The 17,703-nt window shown below is 44.7% G+C and overlaps 1 protein-coding gene across 7 annotated transcripts in view; it reads right to left on the reverse strand.

Moving 5' to 3' along the window:
- Positions 1-17,703, reverse strand: part of CHD6 (chromodomain helicase DNA binding protein 6) — a 275,948-nt gene that overhangs the window by 137,196 nt on the left and 121,049 nt on the right. For 6 of the 7 annotated variants that reach the window (XM_073555368.1, XM_073555372.1, XM_073555370.1 and 3 more), the window contains one exon: positions 1,232-1,366. The exons of the other annotated variant lie outside the window; for it this stretch is intronic. In XM_073555368.1, coding sequence (XP_073411469.1) covers positions 1,232-1,366 — 135 coding nt within the window. The remainder of the gene's footprint in view (positions 1-1,231; positions 1,367-17,703) is intronic. 7 annotated transcript variants of the gene reach the window in all.

A 17,703-nucleotide genomic window follows, 5' to 3' on the forward strand; every position in this document is an offset into this window, starting at 1 on the left:
GAGACGTAAACCAGATCAAGCCGGGGTCAAAGCACGAGATATCACGACAGTACCAAAGGGTTAGACAGAATGGATAGTCAGGACGTAGCAATAGATCAGAAAACCAGAACGGGCAATAGACGGTACAATAGGGACAAACTGTAACGGAGTAATAATAGCCAGGCCAGGAGGTCAGAACCAGGGAAGACAGTAGTACCAAAACGTGACACAGAGAACAGAGTGAGCGGACAGACCGGGTCATACACAGGAAACAAACAAGCAATGCAGTATACTAGCACACCAGGGGTCAGGCACACAGCCAGATCAACAGTATAGCTGACAGGGAATATTAGTCTGGAGTGAGTATAAATACCCCTCCCAGATCCAAAGGGAGGCCAGCAAAAGTTAACCCTGAGAGAACAGGACATTAACCATGTCCTATACCATGACAAGGACAATGCGCCATGCCACACAGCTAGGTCAATCAATGTGTGGATGAAGGACCACCACATCAAATTCCTGTCATGGCCAGCCCAATCTCCAGACCTGAACCCCATTGAAAATCTCTGGAATGTAATCAAGAGGAAGATAGATATTCACAAGCCATCAAACAAAGAAGAACGGCTTAATTTTTTTGTACCAGGAGAGGCATAAGGTCACCCAAAAGCAGTGTGAAAGACTGTTGGAAAGCATGCCAAGACGCATGAAAGCTGTTTAAAAATCATGGTTATTCCACAAAATATTGATTTCTGATCTCTTTCGGAGTTAAATCAGTATTGTTGCTTCTATAAATGATTATGAACTTGTTTTCTTAGCATTATTTGAGGTCCGCAAGCACTGCATTTTTTGTTATTTTGACCAGTTCTCATTTTCTGAAAATAAATACAAAATTTAGTGCTTGGAAATTCTGAGACATGCTGTCAGTAGTTTATAGAATAAAAGAACAATTTACATTTTACTCAAAAATATACCTATAAATAGAAAAATCAGACAAAATTAAAAATTTTGCAGTGGTCTCTTAATTTTTGCCAGAGCTGTGTATATTTTTTTACACTTTACCTGGAAAACGTGCATCTTTGGTTGACATCTGTCATTTTCATCAACTTTAGTCTAATGTGTATGTACAACTTAGGTTCTCCTCATTAAACCACATAGTACCAGAGCAGACTCTTTGTGTTAAAAACAAATATATTTTGCTGTTCTGTGAGGCATGGGTCTTAATTCCGCAAATGAATAAAATCTGTTTCCATACCGTTATGTTGATGTCAGAGAGAACTTGCAGGGCTTCAAACTCCCTGACTTTGCCTTGGTCAACATCTTCCTCAAGCTCCCATGTGCTTTCTTCATATGATAGTGAGCACCATTTCACTAGATAATGTGTCACCTCCTGTGGAAGAGTACAATTTATTTTCTTTAATTACTATGCTGTCAAATTCTGCGCCACTTACTTCAGTTTTGATAAAACAGGGATTTTTTCAAGACTACTTTAAGCAGCCAAGTAAGTGGAACACAGCTGAAATCTGGGTCTCTGTCTCTACATCATGTTGCTCTCATGTTAGGTGGCAAAAACGTGGTAACAGATCCCCTTTAAAAAGGTTACCCTACAAAGTAAATCCTTTTTTTAAAAAAAAAGAACAGAGGCCTGCAGCTAGATTTTTGTGGGTACAGCTTCTCTAACCTCCGTCAATCAGCTCTTATACCAAGTGTAAGCCTGATCTAACCATACACTGTATCATATGGAGGTAGGATTTCATGAAGGCATTTCATTTCACTAAACAGGCTCAAAAAGGGCCTGGATGCGTTCTCTTAAAAATATAATTTTAAAGATTATGACTTATTAGACTCTGAAGATGGTATGCTGATTCATGAAACGAGCGTCCCCCACCCCAATATGGGTTAATTAACATCTGCTTCGTGGAGCTTGTGTCTTCCTCTAGATCACATATGTCAAACTCTGGCCAGCAGGCCGAATCTGACCCGAAATGTGAGAATATTTGGCCCACAACGCCAGGCGGGTTCCCGTAGTATATTTGGCCAGAGGCACCATGAATAGACCAGAGAAGCGGGGCAACGGCCAGAGGGGAGCATTTACTTTTTTTAATGTGGGGCCTATTCTACTGTATGGAGGACTATATCGGGCGCATTATTCTGGGTGGAGCACTATGTGGGGCTGCTATACTGTATGGAGAACTATGTGGGCCCATTAAACTGTATGAAGGACTTTTTGTGGGCCTATTATACAGTATGGAACACTTTTTGTGGGCCCATTTTACTGTATGGAACACCTTTTGTGGACCAATTATTCTGTATGGAACAATTTTTCTAGGGTCATATTGTATGGAGCACTTTTTGTGTGGCCATTATACTGTATGGAGCACTCTTTGTGGGGTATCATACTTCATTATCTGTATTATTTAAGGTCTTTTATCTTTTATTATGATAGATTTACCTGACTAAGTTTATGTGTGAAAGGCAAGACGTTTACTTTCACTTTCATCACTACTGAATGGTCCTATGCTATTTGGAGTACCTTCCTCTATTTACTCATTTAACCCTTTCTTGACAGAAAAAGCACATCTTCTGTCTAGGTACCAGCAGCCCGTTCTTTCTATTGGTAGTACCAGTGTATAGATATTACAATTACTAAGTTAATTAGTGAAAAAACACAAACCAAACAACATACATAGTAAAACAATTAAAAAAGCCACAAAATGGCCATTCAAAAAACCCACTAAAGGTCAGTGTAGGGACCAATAGCCAACCCCCTTCAATGTGGTAGCTTAACGTTAAATAAACACAAATGATATACATACTGTATATGTTATTACATGACAAAACAGATTAATAAATGGAATTGCCAACTAGTGACCTTAGTCCGTGTTATAAATAGAACAAGTATAGAACATAGAAAGAATGCTCAAAAAGTAGAGTATGATAATATTATTAATTACATTCTAATAACATCATAATATTCTTTTTGTTTCTTCTTAATTACCTGACAATGCTTTTTCGTCAAATTTTTTTTGCCTTACTTTGTTGAATACAACCAATAAACAATCAAATGAGGTTATGCCACTTTGCGACAGTTTTTGGATTATTTAAACCCCAGCATCTCTATATGTGCCTTCATTGTGGTTTTTCCCCTAATGAAGGATGTTCAACTCCGAAACTTGTAGATTAATAAAACTGCTCTTTGTTCGACACCATCATCTCCATTGGATATCTTCTTGACCAGCAGTGCCGCAGATTTATCTGTATATCCCTTTCAACTACTGCATTTACTGTGAACAGTAGACATGTACACATGTGGTCAAAATTGTTGGTACCCCTCGTTTAATAAAAGAAAAACCCACAATGGTCACAGAAATAACTTGAAACTGACAAAAGTAATAAATGAAAAATCTATGAAAACAAACAAATGAAAGTCAGACATTGCTTTTCAACTATGCTTCCACAGAATTTAAAAAAATAAAACTCATGAAATAGGCCTGGACAGAAATGATGGTACCCTTAACTTAACATTCTGCTGCACAACCTTTTGAGGCAATCACTGCAATCAAACAATTCCTGTAACTGTCAATGAGGCTTCTGCACCTCTCGACAGGCATTTTGGCCCACTTCTCAAGAGCAAACTGCTCCAATCATTATTATTATTTATATAGCACCATTGATTCCATGGTGCTGTACATACAAATTACAGATATCACTTACAGTATACCAACTAACAATCACAGACTAATACAGAGGGGAGAGGACCCTGCCCTTGCAGGCTTACACTCTACAGGATGGTGGGGAAGGAGACAGTAGGTTGGGGGGTTGCAGCAGCTCAAGTGTTGGTGAGGCGGTAGCTCCAGTGGTGGTGAGGAGGCAGCAGCGGGGTCATTGCACGCTGTAAGCTTTCTTGAAGAGTTGAGTTTTCATGTTCCATCTGAAGGATCTGAATGTGGTTGATAGTCGGACGTGTTGGGGCAAAAATTTCCAGAGGATGGGGGATATTCGGGAGAAGTCTTGAAGGCGGTTGGGTGAGGAGTAAATAATTGTGGAGGAGAGAAGGAGGTCTTGGGAGGACCGGAGATTACATGAAGGAAGTTGTCTTGTGTTTGAAGGTTGCCTTTTCCAGACGGCATGTTTCAGCTCTTTCCAAAGATGATCAATAAGATTTAGGTCAGAGCTCATAGAAGGCCATTTCAGAATAGTCCAATGTTTGGGCAGCACGGTGGCTCAGTGGATAGCTCTGCAGCCTTTGCAGCGCTGGGGTCCTGGGTTCAAATCCCACCAAGGACATCATCTGCAAGGAGTTTATATGTTCTCCCCATGTTTGCGTGAGTTTCCTCCGGGTTCTCCGGTTTCCTCCCACACTCCAAAAAACATACTGATAGGGAATCTAGATTGTGAGCCCCATCGGGGACAGTTATGATAATGTGGGCAAACTGTAAAGTGCTGCAGAATTTTTTAGCGCTATATAAAAGTAGGAATTTTTGTGTACTCACCGGAAAATCCTTTTCTCCGAGCCAATCATTGGGGGACACAGAGACAGTGGGTGTTATGCTGCTGGCCACTAGGAGGACACTGGCCACTAGGAGGACACTAAGTAAACCAGAAAAAAGTTCGCTCCTCCCCTGCAGTATACACCCTCTCGCTGACTGGGATTTCTCCAGTTCGGTGAAAAAAGCAGGCGCATAAACAGTGAATAATAACCATAATTAAGTCAAAGCCTAAGAATGCTGCAGTGAGCCAATAGGCTAAACAGGGTGGGTGCGGTGTCCCCCAATGATTGGCTCGGAGAAAAGGATTTTACGGTGAGCACACAAAAATCCCTATTTCTCCTACGCCTCATTGGGGGACACAGAGACAGTGGGACGTCCTAAAGCAGTACCTGGGTGGGGACCATACATCTGCTAATACCCCATGTACCACTGAGTCAACAGTGAGGTACTGCCGATTGCAGGCTGCATCCGCAGAGGCCTAGAATGAATTAGGCAATGTTTGTAAAGGTATGCAGGCTGGATCAAGTCGCAGCCTTGCGGGCAGGCCTGAGAATGAAATTGTTAATGTTTTGTAAAAAGTATGCAGGCTGGACCAAGTCGCAGCCTTGCAGACCTGTTCTGCTGAGGCCTGGTGCCGAATGGCCTAAGAGGCGCCCACTGACCAGGTAGAGTGCGCCTTAATCCCCACTGGGACAGGCGCGTTCCTGATACATAGGACTACTGAATCGCCAGGGGAATCCAACTGGCTAGCGTTGCTTTGACACGGCTAGACCTTTCCTATGCCCCTCTGGAAGCATGAACAGGGCATCTGACTTGTGGAAGGGAGCCGTTCGCGAGATGTACTGTCTCAGCGCCCTAACCACATCCAGGGTGTGGAGGGCCTTCTCAATGTGATGGACTGGCACCGGACAAAAGGAAAGGCAAAACAATCTCCTTGTTGAGATGGAAAGAGGAGACGACCTTGGGCAGGAAGGACGGGGACGTCCTGAGAACTACCTTTTCCTGATGAAAAATTCAGGAGCGGAGAACGGCAGGACAGAGCTGCCAATTCCAAAACTCAATTTTGCATTGGAAAAGCACTGACAAGGCCGAAATTTGGCCCTTGAGCGAGCTAAGCACGGGGCCTGATTTTAAACCAGATTGAAGGAATTCCAATATGGCCGGAATGGAAAAAACACCAGAGGTGATCGACCATGATCCTTGCACCATGAAAAGGTTTTCCAGGTGCGGTGATAGATGCACATAGACACAGGCTTCCTAGCACTAATCATGGTGGAAATCATGTCGTGAGAGAACCCAGCCTGTGGTAAAAACAGAATAACGGCCACGCCGTCAAAGACAGGGCCCCGGAGTTGTGGTAAATCGGGCCCTGCGAGTGTAGACCCATGCAATCTGGAAGTCGCCAGGGGACGTCGGCAACTAATTGTATTAGTTCTGCATAGCATGCTCGGCGCAGCCAATCTGGCGCGACAAGGATCACTGGTATTCCCTCCGCTCTGATCTTTTTGATGACCCTCGGAAGCAAGTGAAGAGGAGGGAAGATGTACGGGAGCTGGAACCAGTGCCATGGCAGAAGTAGGGCGTCTGCTCCGATGGCGCATGGATCACGCGATCGGGCAATGAACTGAGGAACCTTGTTGTTTAGTCTTGAGGCTATGAGATTTACATCCGGAGCCCCCAACGATGACAGATCTGTTGAAAGACTTTCGGATGACGAGACCACTTCCCCGAGGCAATGCCTTTGCGACTGAGAAAATCTGCCGCCCAATTTTCTATGCTCGGCCCAATGGAGGATGGGACTCGCTTCATGCACGGCCATCCTGCTCCGGATACCTCCCTGGTGGTTGATATATGCTACAGCCGTGGCGTTGTCGGATTGTATCCCGATGTGACCTGCGAGTGTGAAGGGTTAATACTAAAATCAGAGCTGAAGTTTCGTTTTGTCCATTCTCTGAAGGTTTCGTTTCTTCATTTTTGTTGCTGTAAGATACATTTTTGTAATTGGCATGGGCTGTCATGAAACCAGACTGTTCTCATCAGGTGCAAAGATAAGGGAGGCGGGAAACTCTGAAGAATATGCCATTATACTACTTTCTATTTGGATACGGACATATATGTAGTTTCCGGTTTTCTTGCAACATTATTGGCTTACAAAGTGAAATGATGCTATTGGTACTTGAGAACCTTGCATAATTAAGCAAAAGATTATAAACAATGTGACTAAAATAAAGGGGCTTAGTGATCTGCCTCGATCCTCCCGTACAGAGACCCCCGTCTCCGTGTGGTCATTTGAGTTGCTAGCAACACTGGAATAATTTGGACATCACTGGCTCAACCGTGAAGGCTTAATTTAGCCCTCCCTAAATAGCTACCCCGACAGCTTGGCGCGAAACGTGGGGCCCCCGAACAGGGACGCCTCTGCCCCGGAAGACAACAAGACAAAGGACCCTCGGAGCGGACACAGCTGCTGGAAAATTGGGACTGATCACCCCCCAAGGCAACCACGGTAAGTTGGCAGTTATACTGTTCAGACTGACCGTTGGTGTGGTTTTCCTGTGCTTGTTGCTGCAAAGAGGATCTGAGGTTTGTCCCCTGGTGGGGTGATTCATGGTTGGAATCATATAGAGGTGTAGTCCCGTTGGGGGCCCAGTGATCGAACCGTACCTCATAAGGGACGGACACCCCGGATTGACCAGTGATTGTGACTCTCTTTATAGTCAAAATATCCTGAGATTCCCGATCATTATTAGTATTGGGGGTGGTGAGTGATCGAAGACTGGGTAGGATACGTAACTCAGGTATACATACATAGATATATATAACGGCCGTTTCGCGATTACTCGCTTCTACGGGTCCTGGACCCATAGAAGCGAGTAATTGCGAAACGGCCGTTGTCCGGCACCTCCCTCCCCTAGCATTCCTCTACATCCTGCATGTCCACACATTTAATGGAAATTATGTGAAATAAAGACTCACAGTTTTTCAGCTACATCGGTGAGTGCTGCATATTTCTTCTTTTTTTCCTTCACATTGAAATATTCATGTTTTTTCATGCAAGCACCTCCATTTTTTGACTGAATTATATGCCACAATACTTCAGATAAATAGCTCCATCTGTTAATGTGGTGATTTGTGTGCCCTAGTATGCCGTTCATCTGTTTGCTCTTTGCTGGGATCATAGATATATATAACCAGAGGTGTCCGGAGGGATAGTCTGAGACGCCCTCCTCCTTTCACTGAATACCGCGAATTTTGGGCAATCCCAAAGGGGGATTATTGAACTGGTGGAACAGAGACTGAAATGGCCGCCAGATCTGTGCACAATTTAAGTCAGGATGTTTGGCTCTAAAGGAGAGAATTATGTTTCTGTGGAAGAAAAAGAAAAGTTTGGAATTGTGTGAAGGATCAGATACTGTTAGTCTTATGATTCAAAGACGAGGAAAGAAATTTGTCAGGAATGCAGGAAAAATATTTTCGATTCTGGGATTTCCTGAGGGCGGGAGGTTGCAGCCTACGCTATGGGATGAAGGAGTTAAAAAAATAAATAAATAAAGGAAGATTGACTGATGATGGATTACTTGAAGGCGCTGAGGAATTCCGTGGCTTGGCACATGAATTGTATAATGAAGGTTATGTGGACATTGAACAGCAAGTGAGTTCTGATTGTTTCTGTTACTGCTATGTTGAAGAAGGAAAAATTGTCTATTATGACAGGGACGGGATGTTTTGTGGTTCAAGAAAGTGACTGTGGTGTGAGAATGCGATTGGTTAAGAAGGAACTAAGATTGATATTAATGTGTCAGGGAAATAGTTAAAAGTGATGATTTGAAATAAGAAGTTTCCCTGCTAGATGATAAGGTCCCTCCCCAGGAAATCAAGCCTCTCCTCCCAACTGTAGGCTCTGTGCCCCTTAACCCTAAGGCACCGATGTATCCTGGACTACCAAAACTCAGTATGCCCCCACCCTATGATCCTGCCGGGTGGATCTGTGCTGTATGTGTAGTTACTAATCCTCAGTGGAGAGAGGTCTGTTATAATTGTGGCACAAGAAGACCGGGTGCAGCATCCCCCATCTTTCCGTTGTTGAATGCTGACGGTACCTATTATCATCCGCAGCCAGCCTCAATCCCCGTTCACTTGATCCAGAGGAAAAAAAAAAAAAGGTTTTCGGAAGAATTTAACCCGCTCTGCAGCAGCGGGGAAACAGAAAAATAAATCAACAGCGGCAGCTGTGACAGCCCCTGCTCTAACAGCAGCAGCCCCCACCATTGCGCCCAGCGTGGCTGCGAGTACGTAGCTGGTTCCTTATCACTGGAGCACACAGCAAACTCTGCCCCCCCAGACTTCAGCTTCTGGGAACCCTGCTCCTCAGCCCCTCTCTGCTAATTCTGGCGCTGTGCCAGACTTGAACACTTTCAGAGGGATTGTCAATCCCCTGCTATTTTAATCGGAGTAGATTGTAGACCCAATTAATATACTTTTAGAAACCCTATTTCTGTGGGACCTTTTCCCAAGGTTACTGTTCAGTTTGTAATCTCTCCCACATGTCCAGTAAATTTACTAGGGGCAGATTCATTATCACAGTTCCGCTCCAGAATACAATTCCAAGATGATGGTCAGATGGCTCTTACGTTATATAATCCCTATGTAGATGAAGACAGTGAGGAAATCTGTGTTTTGCATGCCCTTCCTACAGTTATGATGGCCCTGATATGCTCAGATCCACCCCCAATATTGCCTGAGGATCAATGACTCACCCCATACCTCTCAGAGATACCATCTAAACTCTGGTCAAAAGGGCCAAATGATATAGGGAAAATGCCTGTAGAACCAGTAAAAGTATTTCTCAAACCTGGTGCCAAATCCTCATACTCTTTTGTCCCAAATGCCCCAGGATGCTGCTTGGTTTACAGTTATTGATCTTACCAATGCCTTCTTTAGCATTCCGTTACACCCAGACTGCCAGTTTCTATTTGCATTCCCTTATCTGGGACGACAGTTAACATGGACAGTTATGCCACAAGGGGCCCAAAACAGTCCCAACCAGTTTGAAAAAAATATGAGCAGGTGTCTTTTGCCATTGCTGCCACTGTAAGCCTCCTTAAGTATCTGGCAGCACTGAACTGTCGGGATTCAGCCTCGAAACTTCAGTTCTGCCTTGGTCAAGTGATCTTCTTGGGTCACTGTCTCCTTCAGGGTGCCAGACACCTCGCAGAAGAAAGAAAAATAGCTGTCAGCTCCCTTCCTTTCCCAAAAGATGAAACTAGATGAAACTGAACTCCAGCGTTTTCTTGGACTATGCACTTATTGTGGTCAGTGGATACCGGATGCATCCCGCATAATGCAACCCCTTTACAATGCCTTGAAAGACGTATAATGAACTATAAGGAAAGATGGCAGTGATGAGGATTACCTCCAATATGATTGTTCCCAACTTCTGACTGAAGAAACAGCTACTCCACCAAATGTCAGTGAGAATCCACTCCCAAATTCTGATCTGGTGTTATACACGGATGGTTCAAGATATGGTGAAGAGTTTGGTAGATTCCACACGTGATATGCTGTTACCACAGAGGACACTGTAGTGCACGCAGCTGCACTCCCGCCCGCACAGTCAGCACAAGAAGCGGAACTCAAGGCTCTGTCTACTGCATGTACTTTGGCCAAGAACAGACGGGCTAATATATACACGGACTCACGGTATGCATTTGGTATTGCTCACGATTTTGGGGCTCTATGGGCCAATCGAGGGTTTATTACTACTGCCGGAACTCCAGTGAAAAATGCTGAAGCTGTTAAAACCCTCATGGACTCGATCAAATTACCTACTCAGGTGGCTATTATCAAAGTTAAGGCACACGGTCCAAGGACAAGACCACAGACTGTTGGCAACGCATTTGCGGATATGCAAGCAAAAGCCGCCGTTCTTTTACCCGTTGAACCAACCATACCAACTATGGTGACCACACGCTCTCAGCGTAAACAGTTACAAGAAGCATTGACCCTACAAGAACCTGATGATCTACAACAGACTGAAGTTTTCTGTCGAACCCTGCGAGACCGCTTAATGACAACGCAGAGAATGTCTCTAAAGGAAGAGGTGAAGCAATGGAAGACTGATGGGGCACTAATGGATAATGGTCTCTGGAAAAAGGACCAACTCGTGTGTCTCCCTAAGCGGATGTACCCTGCTATTGCCACATGGACCTACATATCAAGGAAAGAATCAGGCCCTCGCACTGGTGCAAAAATTCTAATTAGCCCCGGTTCTTCAGTTGGCCGGAAGCATTCCCTGTTACCAACATGACTGCAAAGACCACAGCGAAGAAACTGGTCATGGAAGTTATATGCAGATATGGGGTTCCAGAAGTTGTTGAAAGTGATCAAGGTCCGTCCTTTTCTTCTCATATGTACCAAGAAGTTCTGACAATGCTTGGATCCACTGTAGCACTCCATACTCCGTACCACCCACAATCCAGTGGGAAAGTTGAGAGGCTGAACGGCACACTGAAGGGACAATTGACCAAAATGATGCAGGAGACTACGACTCCATGGCCAGAGCTCCTACCCATTGTACTATACCACATTCGTACTACCCCTATTGCAAAGCATGGCCTGTCCCCATATGAGAGATTGTTTGGTGCTAGGCCCCCAGTTGCAAATTTCCAGCCTCAGCAGTTATCAGAAGAAACTGACCGTGCTGTTCAATATGTTAACATGAAACCGACACCTGTCATAACCTGAAGCCTGGTGATTTGGTAGTCGTGAAAAGGCATGTCAGGAAGCACGGACTAGAACCCTTGTATGACGGTCCCTATCAAGTCCTCCTCATCACCCAACAAGCCAATATCAAATAAAGGGGGCATAATGTTTTGGTTTTTCGCATTTTCCATATTAGTATTGGTAGAAGTTAAAGTTAGAAGATATTCAAAGACTCAGAGATCAATACAATAAAGACAATGATCGTACTAAGGACAGTTGGTGGTCAGACACTTTCTCCTTTCTCAATCCAGCCAATTGATTTAAGGGAAATAGGGGCTGGATAGCTGGGATCTTACAAAGCTTGTTACACATTGCTGCCTGTATCCTTGTTGTATATGTGATACTAAAACTTGTTCTTTGGTGTATTTCTGTATGTATTAGGAAATTCTACACTAAGCCAGCTAATGATGATACCAAAGGCGTCGTTGCCCCTGCTCTTCTCTGCACCGATCTCAAAAGGCTACTTGATGAAGATGTTGAAGCCAAGCACATGCCTACCTACAAAAGATCCCCACCACCGTCACCGTCATCCCCACCACCGTCATGAATAACCATTTATTCATGAACTGCAGTATACAGGGGGGATGGGTGCGCCGCGACAGCCATGACTGATAACACGGCATCAGCCATGTGAAGACCAGTACCTCTCAAGCTGTTAGTTTGGGATAGCACCTCTGATGCTGCATATGTGTAAAAAAAAAAAAATAATAATTATCTAGGGGGGAATGTGAAGGGTTAATACTAAAATCAGAGCTGAAGTTTCATTTTGTCCATTCTCTGAAGGTTTCGTTTCTTCATTTTTGTTGCAGTAAGATACATTTTTGTAATTTGTACACACTATAAATTGAAACAAGAGCGCAATAGGGTCTTATCTGGGTAAACCGTATATGATAAAAAGGTTTTTATACTCACCCTTTCCAAGAGAGAGTAAAGCCTGTATAGTTGATATGTCAGCCTGCTGCACGTCCAACGGTCCACATCGGTGACCGCAACAAGGATTCTTAGGAATACATTCTTGGACTTTTTAGGTGCGCTGCCAGACAGATTTCATATCCAAACAAGGTTAATGAATAAACCCTTTATTCCCTACACGTTTCGAAGTATAACACTTCTTCCTCAGGGGATGACATGAGTACAGAGAGCTGTCTCCAGATTTATACATTCACGATTCAAACTTGGCACCATAAAAGACATGTGATGCGCCACAGAGGTCAAAGATCAAAACAATTCAAATGTCATAAAAAGTCAAAATCATCTCATCTATGGTTGATAAAATCAATTATACCTTTATTTTATTTTGCAGATAATCTAAAATTGGAATTAAAAAAGAAAAAAAGAAAGAAAAAAGGAATTAAAAAGTGAACCTGCGTTGTGAGGAAAATGAAAGGACCACAGTCCAATGCTCACACCATTATGCCAGGGAGGACGTCAGGACTAAGGAAGAGAATATATATATATATATATATCCCCAAGAGAATTTATTGAAAAACTGGATAAAAAGATAAAAAATGTATATATTAAAATATAAATATATATAATTGTATGAGATCATTAAATAAAGGGGCAATGAATAATAAAATGATCATCAATTATTCATGAGTGTGGTGTCATAATCTTTCAATTCCCTTCAGTTTCCTTTGGAAACTGAAGGGAATTGAAAGACTATGACACCACACTCATGAATAATTGATGATCATTTTATTATTTATTATTCATTGCCCCTTTATTTAATGATCTCATACAATTATATATATTTATATTTTAATATATACATTTTTTATCTTTTTATCCAGTTTTTCAATAAATTCTCTTGGAGATATATATATATATATATATATATATATATATTCTCTTCCTTAGTCCTGACGTCCTCCCTGGCATAATGGTGTGAGCATTGGACTGTGGTCCTTTCATTTTCCTCACAACGCAGGTTCACTTTTTAATTCCTTTTTTCTTTCTTTTTTTCTTTTTTAATTCCAATTTTAGATTATCTGCAAAATAAAATAAAGGTATAATTGATTTTATCAACCATAGATGAGATGATTTTGACTTTTTATGACATTTGAATTGTTTTGATCTTTGACCTCTGTGGCGCATCACATGTCTTTTATGGCGCCAAGTTTGAATCGTGAATGTATAAATCTGGAGACAGCTCTCTGTACTCATGTCATCCCCTGAGGAAGAAGTGTTATACTTCGAAACGCGTAGGGAATAAAGGGTTAATTCATTAACCTTGTTTGGATATGAAATCTGTCTGGCAGCGCACCTAAAAAGTCCAAGAATTTATTCCTAAAAATTTTTGTAATTGGCATGGGCTGTCATGAAACTAGACTGTTCTCATTAGGTGCAAAGATAAGGGAGGCGGGAGTGTAAAATTCTGAAGAATATGCCATTATACTACTTTCTATTTGGATACGGACATATATGTAGTTTCCGGTTTTCTTGCAATATTATTGGCTTACAAAGTGAAATGATGCTATTGGTACTTGAGAACCTTGCATAATTAAGCAAAAGATTATAAAAGATGTGACTAAAATAAAGGGGCTTAGTGATCTGCCTCGATCCTCCCGTACAGAGACCCCCGTCTCCGTGTGGTCATTTGAGTTGCTAGCAACACTGGAATAATTTGGACATCACTGGCTCAACCGTGAAGGGTTAATTTAGCCCTCCCTAAATAGCTACCTCCACACGAGGAGACGGTGGAAACTCCGTACAGCTAATCTGATCGCTTGCATCTCCAAAATGTCGATGGGAAGACTTACTCTCGGGTTGACCAATGACCCTGTGTCGTGTGGCGACGAAAGACCGCTCCCCAGCCGAGGAGACTTGCGTCGGTGGTTACTACCAACCATCTTAGTGGGAGGAAAGACCTCCCTTGATTCAGGGAGGACCTCAGTGTCCACCACCTGAGGATTGCCTGACCCGCAGGGATAGAGGGATCCGACGGTCCAGGGAGAACGGGTTCTTGTCCTAAGCTAACAGCAACGTGTGTTGTAAGGGACAGAGGTAGAAATGTGCAAATGGAACTGCTTCCATCGCTGACACCAACTTTCCTAGAACTCTCATACTGAACGAATGGAGTGAGAAAACAGTCGGGAGAGAGTCGGCGCTGCCTGTTGTAAAGCTTGGGTCTCTCCTGGAGAGAGAATGACCATCCCGCAGGAAGTGTCCAGGATCATCCCTAAAAGGGAAATCTGCTGAGCCGGTTTTGGGAAAGACTTTTCAAAGTTTATCTTCCACCCCAGGCGACAAAGCCATGGATTCCTCGCAGGCTAGAAGAGACGGACCCTTGATGAGCAGGTCGTCCGGATACGGTAACACAACCACTCCCCGAGAGTGGAGAATAGCCATGACAGACGACATGACCTTGGTTAAGACCCTGGAGGCGGTGGCAAGTCCGAAGGGCAAGGCAACGAACTGGAAGTGTTCCTCGCGAATTGCAAAATGCAGGAACTTCTGGCGGGACGGGCAGATCGGAACGTGAAGGTAAGCGTCCTTGATGTCGATGCTAGGAGCTTTCCTTTTTCCATGGAAGCGTCAACTGATCGGAGATTCCATTTGGAATCGCCATACCTTGACAAACTGATTTAACAGTTTGAGATCCAGAATGGGTCACATCGTCCCTTCCTTTTTTGGAACCACAAAAAAGGGTTTGAATCTAATCCCCTGAACCTTTCGTGATGAGGGAACGGAATGATGACTCCGACCCTTAGCAGAGCCTGAACAGCCCGAAGGGAGGCTCGTCTTTTTACTTGGGGGGGAGAGGAAAGAAAAAAAACGAGTTGGAGGGGGAGAAGAAAATTCTCTCTCTCATATCCGGAGGACACCAGCTCCCTGACCCACTTGTCGTCATTGGGTAGATCTATGAGATTTGGCTCTCCTAGATCCAGAAGCCCTAGGCCTGGCTTTCCAAGAACGGTTAGATCTGTATGAGATCTGGGAGCCTCTGTCTCCGCGTGGGGACCGATCTGATCCGGAAGAGAAGGTAGAGGAGGACCAACCGGAATTGTTGCGAGAAGATCGAAAACTCGTCAGGTGTTGGTTGCGAAACGGCCGAACAGCCCCGATTGTTGAGGAAGGAATTTACTTTTTTCTCCCGGTAGTATCAGAAATGAGCTGGTCCAGTTTCTCTCCAAAACAACGACTCGTTTGAAAGGGGAGAGAAGACAACAATCTTTTAGGTGTGGCATCTGCCCGCCAGCAGCGGAGCCATAGGGCTCATCTAACTGAGATCGCATTAGCGGCAGTTTGAGCCGCGCAATTGGCGGCATCAAAAGAAACGTCTACTACAAAGTCAGCTGCGTGAATTATCTGCCTGGCGACATTGGTTGCCTCCGGAGGAAGATTGGTGCCTTGGAAAGAAGTAATCAAGACTTCTGCCCAAGCGGCCATTGCCTTAGTGACCCAAACTGCAGCGAAAGATGGAAAAAAACGCTGCTCCTGAAGCTTCAAAAAACTGAACGGGCAAGCTAGTCAATTTGACAATCGGAGGGGTTTCTGACAGAGGAACCCTCAGAAACAGATAGGATCGTTTTAGAAGCAAGACGCGATACAGGAGGGTCCACCGGAGGGGACTGTAACCAATCCTACATTAGGTCTGGATGAAAAGGGTATTTAGCCTGAGTAGACTTTTGTCCTGTGAACCGCTCATGTGGCCGAGCCCTATGTTTCTGGACGGCTGGTAAATAACGTGTGCACACGCTAGGTTTTCTTAAATGAGCTACGGTGTGCTGGAGCGGGAATATTTTCCTCATCCAACCTCAGAATCCTGCTGACTGATTCTATAAGAGAATCAAGTGACTCTTGATCAGTTGGGGGATTCTGAGGGGCTGACGTGTCAGATTCGAATTCAGAGTCGTGCTCGCTGTGAACCTCAGGAGAGGGCGAGCGAGAGACAGGAGTCGCCGATGCTGAGGCGCCGACCGTCCCTTGGACGAGTATGGCACCTGCTGGTGGACGGTTCCTGGCCGACACCAGAGCCCCCCCTCGGGATGTAAGGACGCTTTCTGCCTGGGTCAGAGACTTCACCGACTGTGACAGGGACGCAGCCCACTCAGGGTTCGCAGGAGGCACGTAAGCAGCAGCGGCGAGGGACATTGGAGCGCAGGTCAGGGCGCAGTCCGTGCATAACGGATTAGTCTGTGCACTGGGTAAGGCAGACTTGCTAGTGGTACACACGGTAAAAAACACAGTGTGCTTTTTAACAGCCTGTTTAGCCTACTTAGATTGAGGCATAGCGCTCCTGAAAGGGTTAACGGCAGTCTGTCTGCAGCTGCAGGGAATGTGCCGTGAAGGAGTTAAGCTTTAATCTGAGGGCAGATGCAGCTAACCCAGTCCTGTGCTGGGTCCCCCGGGAGGAAAAACGGTGGCCCTGTGGTGTCACCCCGTATCCGGCTGTCCAGAGTAGGCATAGCGCTCATGAAAGGGTTAACGGCAGCTGAAAACATGGCCCCTGAGAATAGAATTGTGTGTCTCGTAAGTAATGAGAGGCGCTGGCGATGTTAGCGCGGGCGGCGCCATTCAAATTGCGGGAGGGGGGGGCCTTCTCCCGGGGGCAGGGCCCGACCCCATACCTCCACCCCTGTGCTCAGGCAGGTCGGCGTTGTCCGGGGTCTTCCTGTCTCATCCTCCGGGCGATGTAGGAGAGCTGGAGGAGGTCTTAAAGGGGTATGCTCATTAGATCCACCATGTGGTAGGGGGTTGGAGAGCTCTGGGGCTGATTCAGGGCATCCGAAAAAGCGCAACTCAAGACCTTTTCCATGCACTCCTGTGCTACGTCCTGTTGCGCTTGCCCTCGTATCTGTGGAGTACCGACCGTAAGGGAACCATCGTCAGAGGAATCAGCCCCATTCGTCGCAGGAAAGTGTACAGGGAGGTATACTCCACGTGCTTGCCTGTTGTTGGTTCGGGGGAGAGCGGGCCGTAGAAAGGAACCGTCGCCCCCTTCACTCCGTTAATTAAAAAATAAAAATTTACAGAAAATTCAAAAATAAAAACGGTGGGGTCTGAAACCAGACCCAAGTGCCTCCTACAGACACTAAGCAAAGAACTGGAGAAATCTCAGCCAGGGAAAGGGTGTATACTGCAGGGGAGGAGCTAACTTTTTTTCTGGTTTACTTAGTGTCCTCCTAGTGGCCAGCAGCATAACACCCACTGTCTCTGTGTCCCCCAATGAGGCGTAGGAGAAATAAAGATTATTATTTTCCTCTTAGTCATTCTTGGGTGTTTTTAGCTGTGTGTTTTGGGTCATTATCCTGTTGCAAGACCCATGACCTGCGACTGAGACCAAGCTTTCTGACACTGGGCAGCACATTTCTCTCTAGAATCCCTTGATAGTCTTGAGATTTCATTGTACCCTGCACAGATTCTAGACACCCTGTGCCAGATGCAGCAAAGCAGCCCCAGAACATAACAGAGCCTCTTCCATGTTTCACAAAAGGGACAGTGTTCTTTTATTGATATGCTTCATTTTTCC

Source organism: Dendrobates tinctorius, unplaced genomic scaffold (assembly GCF_039654945.1).
Source record: "Dendrobates tinctorius isolate UK_male_01 unplaced genomic scaffold, ASM3965494v1 ptg000223l, whole genome shotgun sequence".
NCBI classification, from domain to species: domain Eukaryota; kingdom Metazoa; phylum Chordata; class Amphibia; order Anura; family Dendrobatidae; genus Dendrobates; species Dendrobates tinctorius.